Genomic DNA, 18,250 nt, shown 5'->3' on the forward strand with positions numbered 1-18,250 from the left:
CAGTTTCAGTGAAGGAGGCGTGGCCTGTGTGATTATCAGTCTCAGTGAAAGAGGCATGGCCTGTGTGATTATCAGTTTCAGTGAAGGAGGCATGGGTGGGTGATTATAAATCTCATTATAATGATTATAAAAGAGGTGTAGTCTCTTTATCTATCAGTCTTAGTGAATGAAGCATGGTCTTTGCCTATCATTCTCAGGGAGAGGGGCGTGGCCTCCATGACCTGCAGTATCAGTGAAATAGGTGTGACCTCTATCAGTTTTAGGACTGTGTGACTATCAGTCTCACAAAGGAGGCGTTGCCTCTGTGCTTGTAAGTCTCAGTGAAGGAGGTGTGGCCACTGTGATTATCACTCATGCTGAAGAAGGTGTGACCTCTCTGCTTGTCAGTCTCAGAGAAGGGGCTATGACCTGTGCGCCCATCAGTCTTAATGAAGGAAGAATGGCCGCTGTGATCTTCTGTCCAAATGAGCAATACTTGACATTTTTGCCTGTGAATCTCAGTGATGGAGGTGTGGCCTCTGCCTATCAGTCTGAGGTAAAGGAGGCGTGGCCTCTGTGCCTGTAAGTCTCAGTGAAGGAGGCATGGCCTCTTTGCCTATCAGTCTCAGAGTCGGACGCCCTCTACAAACATTTCACTACAGCTAGTGAAATGAATAAATAAAATAAATAAATGCACCAAGACATTTATTCCTAGTGCTGTTACATTATGGATGGCCAAATGCTTAAACACAGAGTAGCATGTCAGAGCAAGATGAACCTCCTGGCTTTATATTTAGCTCAATTGTGTGTAATTAGCAAGTTCTATGGTTGTCTTATCAGCAGGCATGAACTTGTTCATTACTAATTTAGAGGAGCGTAATGTATTGTGCTGTGGGTGATTAGGCTGAGTCTGCACTGCCCCTCTCATTATAGAGCCATTTACTCTTCCTCCATGTTCCTCATACCTGACTTTTGGTACACAGATCCTGACCTAGGCAGGACTTTCAGTGGCGGATCACCATTTCCAGAGTAAATTATCTTTAATCAGTGTTGAGAAAACGTGTCCTGAGACCGCTTTTAATTCATTTGCTTATTGACTTTTAAACACGATCACCACAGTGGGTATTGCAGTCCATCTCCTTAATGTGAAATGGAACTAATCTGGCTCGCTCCGATGGTTCACTGCCTGCAGCGAGCCAGCAAATGGTCTCGCATGAGCAGCCGCAGTCAATAGGAATGCAACCCGTGTATTTATGAGCAGCAGATTTAGCAGAGTCCTATAGAAATTTGTTGCATTTTCTAAAACCAACATTTTTTTCTGTTATATTGGGTGCCATAATGTATGGTAATATACCAATGCCCTTTTAGCGGGACAGCAACCCTCATATTTTTTATAGGCATTTAATGGGATGGGAAGAAAAATACAATATTTCCATGATGGGAAACTATGAGAGATATAAATCTCAAGCAAATGGTTGTGCATCTACAGCCCCAATTCCGAAAAAGTTGGGACAGTATGGAAAAGTAAAAAACAAAAAACAAAAAGAGTCATTTGAAAATTCAGTTCACACTGTACTATATTGAAAACACATTATTAACACATTATTTGATGTTTTACTTTGTGCACTTAATTTATTTTTGAAAATATACACTCATTTCAAATCCGATGACTGCAACACACCCCCAAAAAAGTTGGGACAGTCTAATGTTTACCGCTGTGTAACATCAGCTTTTCTTTTAATAACACTTATTAAGCGTTTGGGCACTGAAGACACCAGTTGGTTAAGTTTAGCAAGCAGAATTTTCCTGAATTCATTCATTATGCATTTCTTCAGCAGCGCAACCGTATGGCTGCTTACGCAACCATTTGCTTGTAACCCGGGCAGAATGTGGTTTGACATTGTCATGCTCTGGATGGCAGCATATGTTCCTCCAAAATGTGTACATATCTTTCTGAATTAATGCTGCCCTCACAGATGTGCAAGTTACCCATGCCATGGGCACTGACACACCCCATACCATGACAGACTTTTGGACCTGACGCTGATAACAGCTTGGTTGGTCCTTTTCCTCTATGGGCCAGAGAACACGACTGCTGTTTTGTCCAAAAACTATTTGAAATGTTGACTCATCAGACCACAAAACACGATCCCACTGTGCTGCTGTTCATCTCAGCTGAGACCGAGCCCAGAGAAGTCAGCAGTGCTTTTGGACAGTGTTGCTGTATGGCTTCTGCTTTGCATAGCAAAACCTTAACTTGCATCTGTGGATGCAGCGGCGAATGGTGTCAATTGAAAAAAGGTTTAATAAAGTATTCCCGAGCCAATGTCAGGATATCCATTACAGACTCATGACAGTTTTTAAGACAGTGACGTTTGAGGAATCAGAGATCACACGCATTCAGAAGTGGTTTTCGGTCTTGCCCTTTATGTAATGAGATTTGACTGGATTCCTTGAATCTTTTAATTATAGTGTGCACTGTAGAAGGTGAAATGTCCAAAATCCTACCGATTGTCTTTGGGGAATGTTGTTCTCAAAGTGTTGGATTATTCACTGATGCATCTGTTGGCAAATTGGTGAGTCTCGACCCATCCTTGCTCTTGAAGGAGTAGGATTTTTCTGGAGGCTCCTAATATTCTATGATTAGACGATTGCCTCATCTGTTTCACATCACCTTCTTATTTCAACTCCTCACATCACTATTAGTCCTAAATTGCCCATGTCCAAACTTTTTTGAACGTGTTGCATGCATCAATTTCAAAATACTATGCAAATTATTAGGTGCTAACGTGCTAACCCCTAAGCCACCATACCTCCTTAACAAACTTTATGTACTCTTGTTGCAGTACTTGTGTACATAGTTTGATTCAAATCATAATTATAACATAATGAAATCATAGTACTTAAACATTATATATATAAGCCAATTAAAAGACAATATGTGCGCATTTTAAATAAGAACTGTAAATCTTGAGATCCAATCAAAGTAAAGCTGATCCATGCCAAAAGTTTACACTTCATGCACCAAATGCTGAGCAGTGATATCTGAGACAGTGAAGACAGATGAGTGTCCCTGGCCCAATTGATCGGGTATCTTCAGTTTTAAATGCTTCAATGATCTGCAAATCAAGTGAACCAAAAACCCATTGAGATATCGACATTGCACAGCCCAAACCAACTTGTGGAAACATGTTCAGGGAAACAGACCGAGCTAGACTAGCTAGCCGGACCTTTTGATGTTTTACAATATGAAAAGTCTGTATTAACTTAAGATGTCACTGGGAGGTTTTGCAGTGATTGTGTCGTGTTAAATATATCTAAGTGCTGCTACAACCTCGGCATGAGGTAATGCTCAGGATAATGTGTAAGGGGTATCTAGATAGCTAAGTATGCAACTAGAAACATGTTTGAATTAATATAAGCTAGCTAGCTAGCTTATGAAACCATCAAGCTACTGAAAAACCAACGGCATTTAGCTAAGCTAGCTAGCCAGCTTATGTTACTTTTCTTTATACAGTATACTGCTGATAGTGGTTATTTAAAATAATTCTTAAAAAAATTAATTCCTCAGATATAGAACATTTTTGTATCTTCTTACTTGAATAATTTAACTTTTACTTAGGTCAGAATGTTTTGTACCACTGTTCCTCTGTCATTCATGGGTGACAATTAGCTTTAGTGTAGTGTAATTTAGTGTAATTTAATGTAGTGTAGATTTTGTGCTTTTGAGAGAAAGGTTCTTCATTAATAGAACAGTTTCAACCGGAATTTCTCATTAAAATTGAGTTAGTAAATATTATGTTCTTTTTTGTTATCATTTATTTATTTATGTTTTGTAGCATAACATTTTGCTACCGTTTGGTCTAGATGATGGGCGTCAAGCTCGCTAATTAAACTGCACTCACAGACGCCCCAAAAACACAAAATTCACAGAGAAATGTGTAAATTAATATGGGTTTCAATTCAATTTTGAAATCATTGATTGTTCAGGCCTTAAGCTTGTATATTAAAAAGGAATGTCTATGTGTTTCTACTGAGGATTATCTCTTATAGAAGGGAATAAGATAGTAGCGCCTTATTAGTAGTTTGAGTAGTTTGGCTCTATGCATTGAAATGTCAATAAACTCATGTATTGTGCATTTTCCCAAGTTTGTGTACCTGCCTGAATCTCATTTCGGAAGATTTAAAAATGAAATAAAACCTTACAATCTAACAGAGGGGTTAAAAAGAAAGAAAAGATGGTTAGAAAATGATTGAAGAAGACTGGCTCCATTATTTTCTTATACCCTATTTGAAAACACCAGCTGCCTTCTACAGAACGTTTCATGATAAGTAAACCAATAAAATGGTCCAAAATTATTTATTATTAAAACTTAATTGGTAAATTGATTCTGTCCGGCTAACCTCCAAGGATACTACTCATTAATATTCTGCAAGAGCATCAAGAGCAGGGTGGGATCATTGTCCATGATGTCTAATCAAATCAAATTGAAGAAAAACAACAAAGAAAGAGAAGATCTATGTTTCTGCAGTAATCCCCACAGGTGAATGAGATCACTACTGTGTTTAGTTCTGAGAGAGATGCCGTTAATGGATGAATGGATGGATGAATAGATGGGTGGATGGATGACTTTACTTCCTGGTGAATTTCTCACTCTTCTGTTTAGTATAAACCTGAATGTATCTGGAATCTTTGTTAGGGCTTGTATAAAATTATGATTTAGAAACATTTCTGAGCCTTTGCTTCTTGTAAGTCAGAAAGTGTGAAAAACATTTTATTTATTTATTTATTTATTTTTTATCAGCTCCGGTACAGAGAAAAAACTGAAGCAATTTGCTTGAGCAAACTTTGGCTGAAAGAAAAGGAAAAGAAAAAAATTTGGTTGGTTGCACCACAATATAGTCCTCCTGCAAGGCTCAAGGCCATAAATCGATTAAATGTATATGTGTTCCTGTGAGAGGCGCAGTGGGTTAGTCCACCTGCAGGGTTGGGAGTTCGAATCCAACCTCCACCCTGTGTGTGCGGAGCTTGCATGTTCTCCCCATGCTTTGAGGGTTTCCTCTGGGTACTCTGATTTCTTCCCCTAACCCAAAGGCATGTATTGTAGGCTGATTGGCATTTCTCTCTCTCTCTCTCTCTCTCTCTCTCTCTCTCTCTCTCTCTCTCTCTCTCTCTATCTATATATATATATATATATATATATATATATATATATATATATAAATATATATATATATATATATATATATATATATATATATATATATATATATATAAATTGCCCACAGTGTGTGAATGTGTGTGCGATTGTGCACTGTAATGGGTTGGCACCCCGTCTAGCGTGTCCCACGCCTTGTGCTCTGAGTTCCCTAGGAAGGCTCCAGGCTTCCCCGAGACCCTGCGTAGGATAAGCGGCATGGACAATGGATGGATGGAGGTCATTTCCTCTGATATTCACATTACTGACGTTTGCTGAGTGCTATCTCAATGCTAGAATTATATGTATTTATCCTTATGAAAGATTTTAGACTCTGTTCAATAAATACATGGTTATTTATAGTGACTGAACTTATACAACAGTGCATGCTGTTATAGAAAAGTAATCAATAGAGTCCAAAATGTTACTGGTAACACCCAGAAGTTGCATGCCCCGGCATGTTTTATTCATCCTATACTTCAGAACTTTGCTATGATAATCTTGATTGTGAGCAACTATTCAAAACAAAGCAAAACCAAAACGAAAAACTTTATCCTGACCCGTTTTATATTTGAGCAGCAGTTCCCAGATTCCCCTCCTGGCATATGGATCCACTCCCGCTGTCGGCTCGTCCAGGATCACCACATTGGACCCTCCCACAAATGCTATGGCAACTGACAGCTTCCTCTGCATCCCACCTATCAGCAAACACAAAACACAGTATATCAATAACCTCTTTCTCTTTCAAACACACATACACTACAGGACACACTAGCACAAGCTAGCACTCTTAGATCTACCTGAAAGGTTCTTGGCGAGATCCTTGCGCTTATGCGGCAGCCCAACATCTTTGATCATTTGATCTATTTCCTGTTTTACTTCCTCGGAGCTTCTCCCCTTGAGACGGGCATAGAAATAAATGTGCTCCTCCACAGTGAGGCTAGGAAACACACACACACACACACACACACACACACACACACACACACACACACACACACACACACATCCATTATGCAGTCATGGAGAGCATTTTAGGCAGGATCCATTCTCATATAACATTCAGTGTGTGTTTTGAACAAAATCGCAGCGGCCTGGTGTGTAATGCGAGCGCTGGCCGACTGCAATAAATGAGCCATGAATTCAATAAGCATTCATGAATACAGTCATTAAACGACAGTTTCTCTGAGCTGCATGTCAAGCGTGTAATCTTAATAAGCGATTCATGACCCACGGCACACAAGTTTACAAAAGCAGCATGGATAATCTGAAAGTTTGCAACTGAAAGTTTGCAAATTTGGCCGATATTATATAAAATCATTTACCAAGTGAGGCTAATCTCACAAAGTAGATCTAGTTAAGGGTTGAGGGATTTGCTCCAGAGCCCAACAGTAGCTCTCTTGCAGGATTTAGATTCTACAGACATCTAGTAACTAGCACACAGCCTTAGCATCTGACCTTCTAAAAGAACATATTTGTGTTCATGCATACACTATTACGTATAATCAGCATATTTCCAGGATTTATCCTGACGCTCTTCTTCTTTAGCTTGGAGCTTCTGCACTTGCCAGCACCATATCTCACTGTAGTTCTTGCCAGATGTCCCACTGAAGCTAGGCAGGGTTGAGCTTGGCCAGTACCAGGATGGGAGACCTCCTGGGTCCAACTAAGGTTGCTGCTGGAAGTGATATTAGTAAGGCCAGCAGGTGGCGCTTACCCTGAAGTCTTTGGGGAGCCTAATGTCTTAGTATAGTGACAGGAACCCTATACTGTAAAAACAGTCTTTCGGGTGAGACGTAAAACCTAGGTCCTGACTCTCTGTGGTCAATAAATATCCCAGGACACTTGTCGTAAAAGAGTAGGGGTATAACCCCGGTTTCCTGGTGAAATTCCCCCATTGGCTCTTCTCTATCAGGGCCCCCTAATAATCCCCATCCCTGAACTGTCTACATCACTCTCCTCTCCTCTTCACCAATAGCTGGTGTGTGGTGGGCGTTCTGGCGCACTATGGCTGCCATCGCATCAGCCAAGTGGATGCTACACACGGGTGGTGGTTGAGGAGAACCCCTCCCCCACAACACAACATACTATGAAAAGCGCTATATAAATGTAAGGAATTCTTCTTATTATTACTTCTGATTCACATTCTGCTAGCGTGAATGGTCCCACATGGATACTCTTATTCACAATCTGCTCATAGTGAACATCCTTTCAACACGCTGTATTGTCTGACTTTACACTTTATACAACTGTATGTGAGACTTGGGTTATCTTTTTGAGTCTGTTTCCTCTCAAAGTTACTTCCCTATGCCTTCTAAGGGAGTTTTTCCTTGCCATTGTTGCCCAGGGTTTGACATTCTTGATGTGCAAATAAACCTCTGTGATATTTATGTTCACCAAGTGTGAAGCAAGACTGACATCTGGTACTTACTCATTAAATAAGACATTGTGTTGTGGGCACATGCCAAGCGTCTTGCGTATACTGTCCATGTCCTTGCGAATGTCGAAGCCGTTAACATAAGCCGTGCCGGATGTCGGGGCGAACAGGCCGGTCAGAATGGACCTGAAGACAGCATTGCAAACACACTAAATCCAGAGCTACGTTAAGTAATTACATGATAATTTTCCAACGGAAATTGTGAGTTTTAAAAACATTCAGTAAGGACAGATAATGGACAGGCTTCACAGTAGGTGTTACATACAGTGGTCAATTAGTTGAGTTTAATGATATATGATATACATAATACATCATATTTTCTAATGAATTATTCAGTCGTTCATTTATTCATTCACGCTCAGGAACCACTTTATGCAGAGCTTTAAGCAAATAAGTCATGTAAACCACTGCAACCGCAGCAGCCTTGACCAAGATAAGGCAGTTATTAAAGATGAATAAATGAATGAACATATGAGTAAACAACAAATGATACCAGCCATGATGTCCAATTGTCCAAGTGTGCAATACACTCCTGTGTTAAGCAGCATTCCCATTCTTTGTCCTGCGAGCCTCATATCTGTCCCCCAACACCCCCTGCACAAGCTCCACCCTAACCCACCCAACAATTTCATGACCCTTATTTGCTTTTGCTTTGACTCCAGACAATGTTAGACATAAATATGCAGTCTAATATAGAGGTAAGCCTGTGTGTATGTTCCATGACTCACATAGTGGTGGTTTTTCCCGCACCATTGTGTCCTAAGAACGATGTGATCTGGTCCTGGTAGAAGTCCAGACTGAGTTTATCCACAGCCAATTTCTTTCCAGTCTTATACACCTTCACCAGGTTCCGTATAGATACACCTGCCTTCAGGTTAGAAGGAGGCTTTTCCAGGTAACCTGTAACACACACACACACACACACACACACACACACACACACACACACACACACACACACACACACAGATCCGCAGTATTAATTTAATCATCTCTTTAATGACTGCTTTATCCTAGTCAGCAGCATCTGGAGCCTATCCTTGGGACATATCCTCTGGATGGGACTCCCATCCATATTCACACACTCATTCACCATTAGGGGCAATTTATAGTGACTAATCCACTCACCAACTCAGCCTCAACACAGCATATAAATGATGCATACTGTATATTTGAGTATGATCCTGTGTGTATACAGTATGTGTGTATATGTACCATTCTGCTGCTCCAGTGCATCAAGAGGATCCGGGTCTACATCCACACCAGCTGGTGTCCCACACCAATACAAGGAGGTTAACGGGAAATACCAAGGCCTGGGAATTCCATACTGCCCTGGGATTTTGGAAATAAAGAGCATTAGAGTCAAGTCTCGTGGCCTCACAGTCTCCACTTGGCATCTGCTGCGATCGCTCAGCCTCCATGATCACTTTTACGCTGACAATACCAAAATCTACATTCACTCAAAATATGGTGAAAACCTTGATGTTTGTTTTCCTTCTGATTGTATTTCTGAGATAAAGACATGGATGAATGATAATTTTCTGTGCCTGAATAGCAGTAAAACTGAAGTTATGCTTATAGATTCCTGTCATCAATTTCTCAAAGCTGGTCCACTGTCTTTATTTGTTGATGGCTCTGTTCTAGAGACTCGAAGTAAGATGAGGAACCTTGGAGTCATTTTGATACCAGTCTTACATTTGATTCTTTTGTTCAGAGCGTCCTTTTTTTCACCTCAGAAATACAGCAAGACTGCAGTCTATGCTAAACTTCTCTGTAGCTGATATACTGATTAACTCATTCGTTGTCTCTCAGATAGATTACTGTAAAACGCTTTTAGCCAGAGTGTCTAAATCTACACTCAATAAACTGCAGTATGTACAAAACTCTGCCGCCAGGATCCTGACTGGGACCAGGAAATGCAGTCATATTACTGCTCATCTGGAGTCCTTGCACTGGCTCCCAGTCAGGTTCCATGTCGATTTTAAAATGATGATGCTGACATATAAGGCATTACACGGCTTGGCTCATTATAATCTATCTGCTTTATTAATCTCTTACACCCCAAATCGCAGACTGCGCTCTTCACAGTGTAATCTGTTAACTGTTCCACAAAGACACTTAAAATCTATGGGTGACAGGGCTTTTTCCATCTCTGCTCCTTCCCTTTGGAACTCTCTTCCTCTGGAACTTGGGGAAGCTCAGACCTTTGGCATTTTTAAAGCTCAACTCAACAATTAATTTTTTGAACTTGCATTTGTTCACTGATCTCTACTTTTATTATTATTATTATTATTATTATTATTATTATTATTATTATTATTATTATTATTATTATTATTATTTTGTAATAAAAAAAATCTGTGTACTGCTTATTTTGTGTATAGCACTTTGAGAAGCTGCTTTTAAAGGCACTATATAAATAAAGTTTATTATTATTATTATTATTATTATTATTATTATTATTATTATTATTGGTAGAATGATGTCATCAGTCTCTAGTAAAAGTGTGTTCACCTGGGAAGACATTCTCGATGTACCAGGTGAGTATCCAGTAGAACAGACTGTCAATCAGCATCATGATGATAGAGACAAGGAAGGTGTAAGGGTCATCATCCTGAGAGCTGACCATAATGTTCTTCCACTGGATACCAATGCCCTGCTCCTCATATCGTGCAAAATTCTCACAGCCATAGCCAAACGCCACACACGATAGCAAGCTCTGTGCGCACACACACACACACACACACACACACACACACACACACACATTAATCCAATTAAACAAATGAGACAAATATTATTATACTTTGTCATTTATTTATTGAAGAAAATGATCCAATATTATGTATCTGTGAGTGGAAAAAGTATGTGAACCTTTGCTTTCAGTATCTGGTGTGACCCCCTTGTGCAGCAATAAATGCAACTAAACATATCTGGTAACTGATGATCAGTCCTGCACATCGGCTTGGAGGAATTTTAGCCTGTTCCTCAGTACAGAACAACTTCAACTGTGGGATGTTGGTGGGTTTCATCACATGAACTGCTTGCTTCAGGACTTTCCACAACATTTCTATTGGATTGAGGTCAGGACTTTGACTTGGCCATTCCACAACATTAACTTTATTGTTCTTTGGTTGAATGACGTATGTGCTTAGTGTCACTGTCCTGCTGCATGACCCACTTAATTTTGAATTCACAGACAGATGTCCTGCCATTTTCCTTTAGAATTCGCTGGTATAATTCAGAATTCATTGTTCCATCAATGATGGCATGTAATCATGGCCCAGATGCAGAAAAACAGGCCCAAAACCATGATACTACCACCAGCATGATTCACAAATGGAATAATGTTCTTATACTGGAATGCTGTGCTCATTTAAACCAAAAAGTTCTATATTGGTCTCATCTGTCCACAAAACATTTTTCCAATAGCCTTCTGATATGATCGTTAGCAAATTGCAGATGGGCAGCAATGGCTTTCTCCTTGCAACTCTGCCCTGCACACCACTGTTGTTCGGTGTTCTCCTAATGGTGGACTCATGAACATTAGCCAATGTGAGAAAGGCCTTTAGTTGCTTAGAAGTTACCCTGGGTTCCTTTGTGACCTCGTGGACTATTACATGTCTTGCTCTTAGAGTGATCTTTGCTGGTCAAACACTCCTGGGGAGGGTAATAATGGTCTTGGATTTCCTCCATTTGTATACAATCTGTCTGACTCTGGATAGTAGGAGTCCAAACTCTTTAGAGATGGTTTTGTAACCTTTTCCAGGCTGATGAGCATCAACAACTCTTTTTCTGCAGTCCTCAAAAATCTCTTTGCGTCATCATACACGTCCACAAACACGTTGCTAGATCCCTGTTCTTTAAATAAAACAGGGTGCTCACTCACACCTGACTGTCATCCCATTATTAAAAACACCTGGCTCTAATTTCACCTTCAAATTAACTGCTAATCCTAGAGTTTCATATACATCACATACTTTTGCCACTCACAGATATGTGATATTGGATCATTTTCCTCAAGAAATAAATGACCAATTGTCTTGTTGGGTTCTCTTTGTCTACTTTTAGGCCTTGTGTGAAAATCTGATGATTTTTAGGTCATGGTTAAAGAAGAATAAAGTTAAAGTTTTGGTCAGGAAGTCCTGACATTAATCCAATAGAACTGCTGTGGAATGTTGTGCAAGGACCTGAAGCAAGCAGTTCCTGTGAGGAAACACACCAAAATCTGATGATGCTTTATGTCATATTTATGCAGATATATAGGAAATTCTAAAGGGTTCACAAACTTTCAAGCACCACCGTATATATGTATATTCTTGTTTGTGAACACCGAAAGTTGCATGAAGGGACCTGAATCTGCTTACCACAGGGCAAAAACTTGATGATTGAATAAATTATCTCCAAGAGGACAGGTTTTCAATTATACTCTAGAATTTATTATACTCCAGAAAGTAGCAGACGACTATAAATACGCTGTTGTGATGATATCTTCCCTACTTGCAAATCATGGCATTGACACGTAAACTGCGCATGTTGTTGACGTATGTGTGTTATCTTGGTCTACATGACTCCACAAGGTCAAACACATATACAGTACATAGGAACATACATTAAACTTCCTTCCACGTCTGCCCAACTGAACACACCTTTCTGAGAGATCGTTACGGCAACCTAGCACTCTAATTCTCAGACACACACACACACACACACACACACACACACACACACACACACACACACACACACACACACACACACACACACACACACACACACACACACACACACACACACACACACACACACACACACACACACACACACACACACACACAGACACAGTGGGCAGGTGTGTAATTGTGTTTGGCATGCCAGCAGTGTGCCAAGCTCTCTCTGACTCTCCCCAAGGAGATGTAGTCCCTTGACTGTCATTAATATAAATGTAAATTATTCTCCTCATCGGAATGCATTTTTGTGAATACCCTATCAAAACAATGAAACTGCTGTGCCTTGCCCTTAACAGTAGTGCATTCTTTCTCCAGATATAAAGCACTCTTCTCTCAGACACAGATAAGAAAGAAGGACAGTATAAGAGAAATACAGTCTGGAAGCAGTGCGATTTTGTGTAACTATTGATTCAGCACTCTTCTTAGAAGATGACTCCAGATTTGATAGATAATATGGATGCACTGACACTTGAAATGTGATATGTGTCGGTCATTTTTACTTAGCCTTTATGAACTTGTTTCTTTGTGTGTAGGCTTGATGGATGGTCTTGATATCTATCAACTAGGGGTGTAACACATAGCCAATATCTGTACCTATATCTGTTTAATGCTCCAAATATCCATGTCTGTATCTTTATTCGGATTAAAACCTGAAGTGTGTGTGTGGCCCAAACCAGATCTCTACTATTATGCTCCTGGAAACAATGGAAAAGACTGAATAAAAGCAACAACAACAACAACAACAACAAAAACCCACCAAGAGATAGAAATGCCATCAATGTCAGCATGGTCTAGGACTTCTACCTCTGACAGTTCCTCAGCCTCAGCTACATCACTTCATAATTGGTCTCAGCCTGGGACTGTTTTTATTATTGTACTCACACACGTATTAGTTTTGTTTGTACATGTCTGCAAAATTGTCTAACAAATCAAATTGATAAAATTGACAAAATAAGAACAAACTAGTAGCCTAATTAAAACCAATGTGATCCTCACCAGGCAGTTACTAAGGATGAAGGAGTCAACACTCTAAATGCAGTGCTGAATGTTCATATCAATAAATGTGGTCTTTATTTGTCCAGTAAGCTTCATATCTTACAGCTCATTCATGGTAAATGGTCTCCACTTATATAGCGCTTTTTAAACCTTAGCTTTACACTGGTTCTCATTCACCCATTCACACACGCACACACACTCACACACCAACGGTAGAAGAGCTGCCATGCAAGGCGCTAACTAGCTATCGCGAGCAACTTGGGGTTCAGTGTCTTGCCCAAGGACACTTCGGCATGTGGAGTCATGTGGGCCGGGAATCGAACCGCCAATTCTATGATGGGGCAGTAGTGGCTTGGCGGTTAAGGCTCTGGGTTACTGATCAGAAGGTTGGGGGTTCAAGCCCCAGCACCGTAAGCTGCCACTATTGAGCCCTTGAGCGAGGCCCTTAACCCTCTCTGCTCCATGGGTGCTGTATCATGTCTGACCCTGCGTGCTGAACCCAACCTCCTGACATGCTGGGGTATGCGAAGAAAAGAATTTCACTGTGCTGTAATGTATACATGATCAATAAAGACTCATTATCATTATTAGTAGACATCTTGCTCTACCTGAGCCACAGCCACCTGCTAATCAGTGTGGCAAGCTTTCAAAAAACCAAAAAACAAAAAAAAACAAAAACCCACCTTGTATTCATATCTGTATGTTCAAACATATGATCTAAATAATGTATTCGTATGTGAGTTCATCCCTACTCTCAGAAGAATCATGAACTGCCTAGGGCATTTATTTCCACAAAAAATAAATAAATAAAAATGTCCCTTCATATTGAGTGCTTCTTTTCCTTTCTGTCCAAATCCTCCTAATGAGACACCAAACCATCTCCACTGAGGATATATTAATGCTTAAAACAACAAACACTCATTTTGTGTTATTTTTAACACAATCAATGTGTTATGATATTTAACACAGGCAGTGTTATAAGTTTTTTTTGTGTTATGTATGTGTTAAAATCTACACATAGTCTGATGTGGATAGTGTTTTAGCTTAGTTACAAATTTCTCATCTAAGAGAGCTTAAAAGATTATGTTAAAATATTGTTGTTCTCTTTTGTACTTGTTTTTCCACAATATATATATATATATATATATATATATATATATATATATATATATATATATATATATATATATATATATATATATATATATGGACAGCCAATATATACAAAGCAAACATTAAACATTTATATAGTGTTCATGTTGTTGATGAAAAATATTTTTCTTTCTCCGATGAAAATGAAAAAAAAATGCTAAATAATAATTGTAATCAGGCTTCCAAATCAAACTGTAAAATGTTTAGCTCTTTCATGCACAGCGATATTAAACACCCTGACAAGCTCTGTTGTCGGTAAATATTGTATTTATCTGTTTCTCAATTCAAAAACCTTACATGAACCTTACATTTAAAAGTATTTACCAATCTAGAAGATCCAGGAGGCAAGACTGTCCTTACGGTAGCTTTGAAGGCTGCATGAAAGGTTTTCAAAATTCAAACCCTAGCCATAATAGATAAACTGGTTAGCATTAGTACGCACTAACTGTTTAGAATCATACATACTGTACAGTCCCCTCTGAAAGTATTGGAACGGCAAGGCCGATTCTTTTGTTTTTGCTATGCACTGAAGACATTTGGGCTTGAGATCAAAAGATGAACATGAGACAGTAAATCAGAATTTCAGCTTTCATTTCCTGATATTTACATCTGGATGTGTCTGGACAAACTGGCACCCTGTCCAGGGTGTACCCCGCCTTGTGCCCAATGCTCCCTGGGATAGGCTTCAGATTCCCCGTGACCCTGAAAAGGAATAAGCGGTAGAAGATGGATGGATGGATGGTGTTAAACAACTTAGAACATGGCTCCTTTGGTTTGAACCCGCCCATTTTCAAATGATGAAAATTATTGGAACTTGTGATTAACAAGTGTTTCTTGTTGCCCAGGTGTGTCTTGTTAGGGTGTTTAAACAATTCATAGCTCTAAATGTCTACTCATGGTTTGAGCCCTGGGTTTCACTTGTGAAGACTGCATTTGTTTTTAAAAAGGATAAACCTATATGAAGACCACAGAGCTGTCTATGGGAGAAAAGCACAGCATTTTGAAGGCTAGATGTGGCCTTGCTGTTCCAATACTTTCAGAGGGGACTGTAAGTACAGTATGTGAGTTGAGACAGCATTTGTTGTTAGTTTGTTTAGTCAGTTGCAGACATTGTAATGGTGCTATACAGCCCCCACTCTTTAAATTGGGATTGCACCATGCAGATGCGTATCATTAATTTATGAGAATGTGTACATGCAATGCTCCAAATGATCACAATAATTCCTTAATAATTAATTTCTTAGGATTATATAGTGGAGTCAAAGTGCTTTACAATGTATGGGGGGAATCTCCTCAACCACCACTAGTGTGTAGCATTCATCTTGATGATACGACAGCAGCCATAGTGCACCAGAAAGCCCACCACACACCAGCTATTAGTGGAGAGGAGAGTGATGTAACCAATTCAGGGATGGAGATTATTAGGGGGCCATGATAGAGAAGTGCCAATGTGGGAATTTTGATGGAATTTCGGGGATTTTTAATGAACACAGAGAGTCAGGACCTCATCCGAATGTCTCATCCGAAAGACCGTGCTGTTTTTACAGTATAGTGTCCTCGTCACCATGCTGGCCCATTAGGACCCACATGCAGTCTACATGGTGAGCACCCCCTGCTGGCCTCACTAATACCACTTACAGCAGCAGCCTTAGTTTTTCCCAAGAGGTCTTCTATCCAGGTACTGGCCAGGCTCAACCCTGCTTATCTTCAGTGGGAAACCAGACGAGAGCTGCAGGGTGATATGGCTGCTAAATACCACACTTCTTGAGTAAATCCTCCTGTGAATGATTTACAAATCAATTTTCTTTGTATCAAGCTTAATAAATGAGGCTGATAATGTGGCAGCCATCTTGTGTACATGTACGCAAAGTGAAAAAGCAAGTCTAATCCAAACTTTGGTGTGCATAGTGTTGATTCGTAAACAGCTTAATTGCCGTTCATTAGAAACATATCCTACACAATGATCTACTCACAGAATTTTAGCTTGCTAACTCTTAAAATATTTCCCTGACACTCTGATGAACGCAGCTAGCCCATCTGTTTAGCAGAAACCCATTAATGTTAGCATGCTAGCTAAAACCCACACCAGAGTACAAAAAGTACACAAATCAGGTGAACAGAGAACGTTTGAAATTCAAAAATACAGAGAAACTCACCAAAAGAACACAATTAATCACTACCGGCTAGCATGAGTTCTCTAGATCGATGAAATCTCCGCTGGGTAACAATGATTTTCCAAAGATAAAATGTAAATAAATTCATACGAACGAAATAAGTGATTTAAACCTGACAGTGTAAGCCATATACAGAACTACAATAATTCATCACCAATTATACAATTTGAAGATCTTTTGAGATTTACATCAGTGTAAATATAAACAAACTCACTTACAATTTTTGCAAACTAACTGGATTTTCATGAATGCCACACTTCTTGAGTAAATTCTCCTGCGAACGATTTACAAATACATTTCTTCGTATCAAAATTGATAAATGAGGCTGATTGTTAAATTTGTCATGTATCTTCTGGCACTTCTTATAATTCTTACTGCCTTTCATTGTTCCTTGCTTCCTTGTTCTCTCTTTATCTCTCCACATACACACACACACACACACACACACACACACACACACACACACACACACACACACACACACACATAGTTGTGACACATGCCTAGAGTGATGTGGACAGTGTATTTTTTTTCTTTTATTCAGAGACACAATGACTCACTCACTGACGCTTCCTGTCAAAAAAGAAGGTGCCATTAACACAGAGAGCTGGAGGCGGAGTCACATAACTGTCCTTCCCAATCTCTCCCTCTCTCTCTCTCTCTCTCTCTCTCTCTCTCTCTGTCTCTCTCTCACACACACACACACACACACACACACACATAGGCAGGCACATGCACAGGCACATGCACATAGAGACAGAGCGAGTGGGATGCGCCATTTCTGACCAATGAAAACAAAGGCATATACCATACAATTAACACACACGCACACACACACACAACACACACACACACCCTGCAGCTATGGGCTGAAATACACACAGCATCATTAGACAACACAGCGATAAATCTGCACAGCCATAACGAGGGTGATGTGTCAGTCTTAATCCGACACAACGAGAATCTTCCGACTGCACCGGGCCCACACACACACGCACACACACGCACACACACACACACACACACACACACACGCACACACACACACCGTGTTTTCTCTGTCTGCAGGCATGCAGTGATGAAGATTAAAATGCTCGTTTCCTCCTCCCTCTATCTAAAGGACACTCCACAGGATGAATAAGCAGGACGTGAGCTAAAGGTCACTTGGATGAGGCGAATTGAGAGTGAAGCCACTACGCACCATTTATTACTGCTCTCCACCTCAAAGGCCAAAGCACCCGCCTATTACTCTTGATTTGGCGCAATAGCCGCTAGGCTGACCATGCGTGGAAAACACACTATGTCTCACACTCTCCTGTGTTCCACCCACGTTTTCATTGCATGAGACAAAGCACTTAGGTCTGCCTTTTCATTCTCATTCTGAATGTGACGCTTTTCTCACTAGAAATGTGTGTAACAAAAATGTTTCGATTTTGAGCATTCTTATGTCACCCGTAACATTAAAACCATTGACATGTGACGTGAATGAAATGGATAATTTCGTTACACTGGCACCTGTCAGTGGGTGGAATATATTATGTAGCAAGTGAACAGTCAGTTCTTGAAGTTGATGTGTTGGAAGAA

At 40.0% G+C, this 18,250-nt stretch overlaps 1 protein-coding gene across 4 annotated transcripts in view; it reads right to left on the minus strand.

Moving 5' to 3' along the window:
* The window catches only part of LOC108260577 (phospholipid-transporting ATPase ABCA1), a 200,801-nt gene that overhangs the window by 77,986 nt on the left and 104,565 nt on the right, over positions 1 to 18,250 (minus strand). For all 4 annotated transcript variants that reach the window (XM_053677629.1, XM_053677630.1, XM_053677628.1 and 1 more), the window contains exons 17-22: positions 10,129 to 10,333; positions 8,830 to 8,946; positions 8,343 to 8,514; positions 7,609 to 7,740; positions 5,978 to 6,117; positions 5,738 to 5,875 (exon numbers count right to left, since the gene is read on the minus strand). In XM_053677629.1, coding sequence (XP_053533604.1) covers positions 5,738 to 5,875; positions 5,978 to 6,117; positions 7,609 to 7,740; positions 8,343 to 8,514; positions 8,830 to 8,946; positions 10,129 to 10,333 — 904 coding nt within the window. The remainder of the gene's footprint in view (positions 1 to 5,737; positions 5,876 to 5,977; positions 6,118 to 7,608; positions 7,741 to 8,342; positions 8,515 to 8,829; positions 8,947 to 10,128; positions 10,334 to 18,250) is intronic.

The sequence above is a fragment of the Ictalurus punctatus genome, chromosome 29, assembly GCF_001660625.3.
Source record: "Ictalurus punctatus breed USDA103 chromosome 29, Coco_2.0, whole genome shotgun sequence".
NCBI classification, from domain to species: Eukaryota; Metazoa; Chordata; class Actinopteri; order Siluriformes; family Ictaluridae; genus Ictalurus; species Ictalurus punctatus.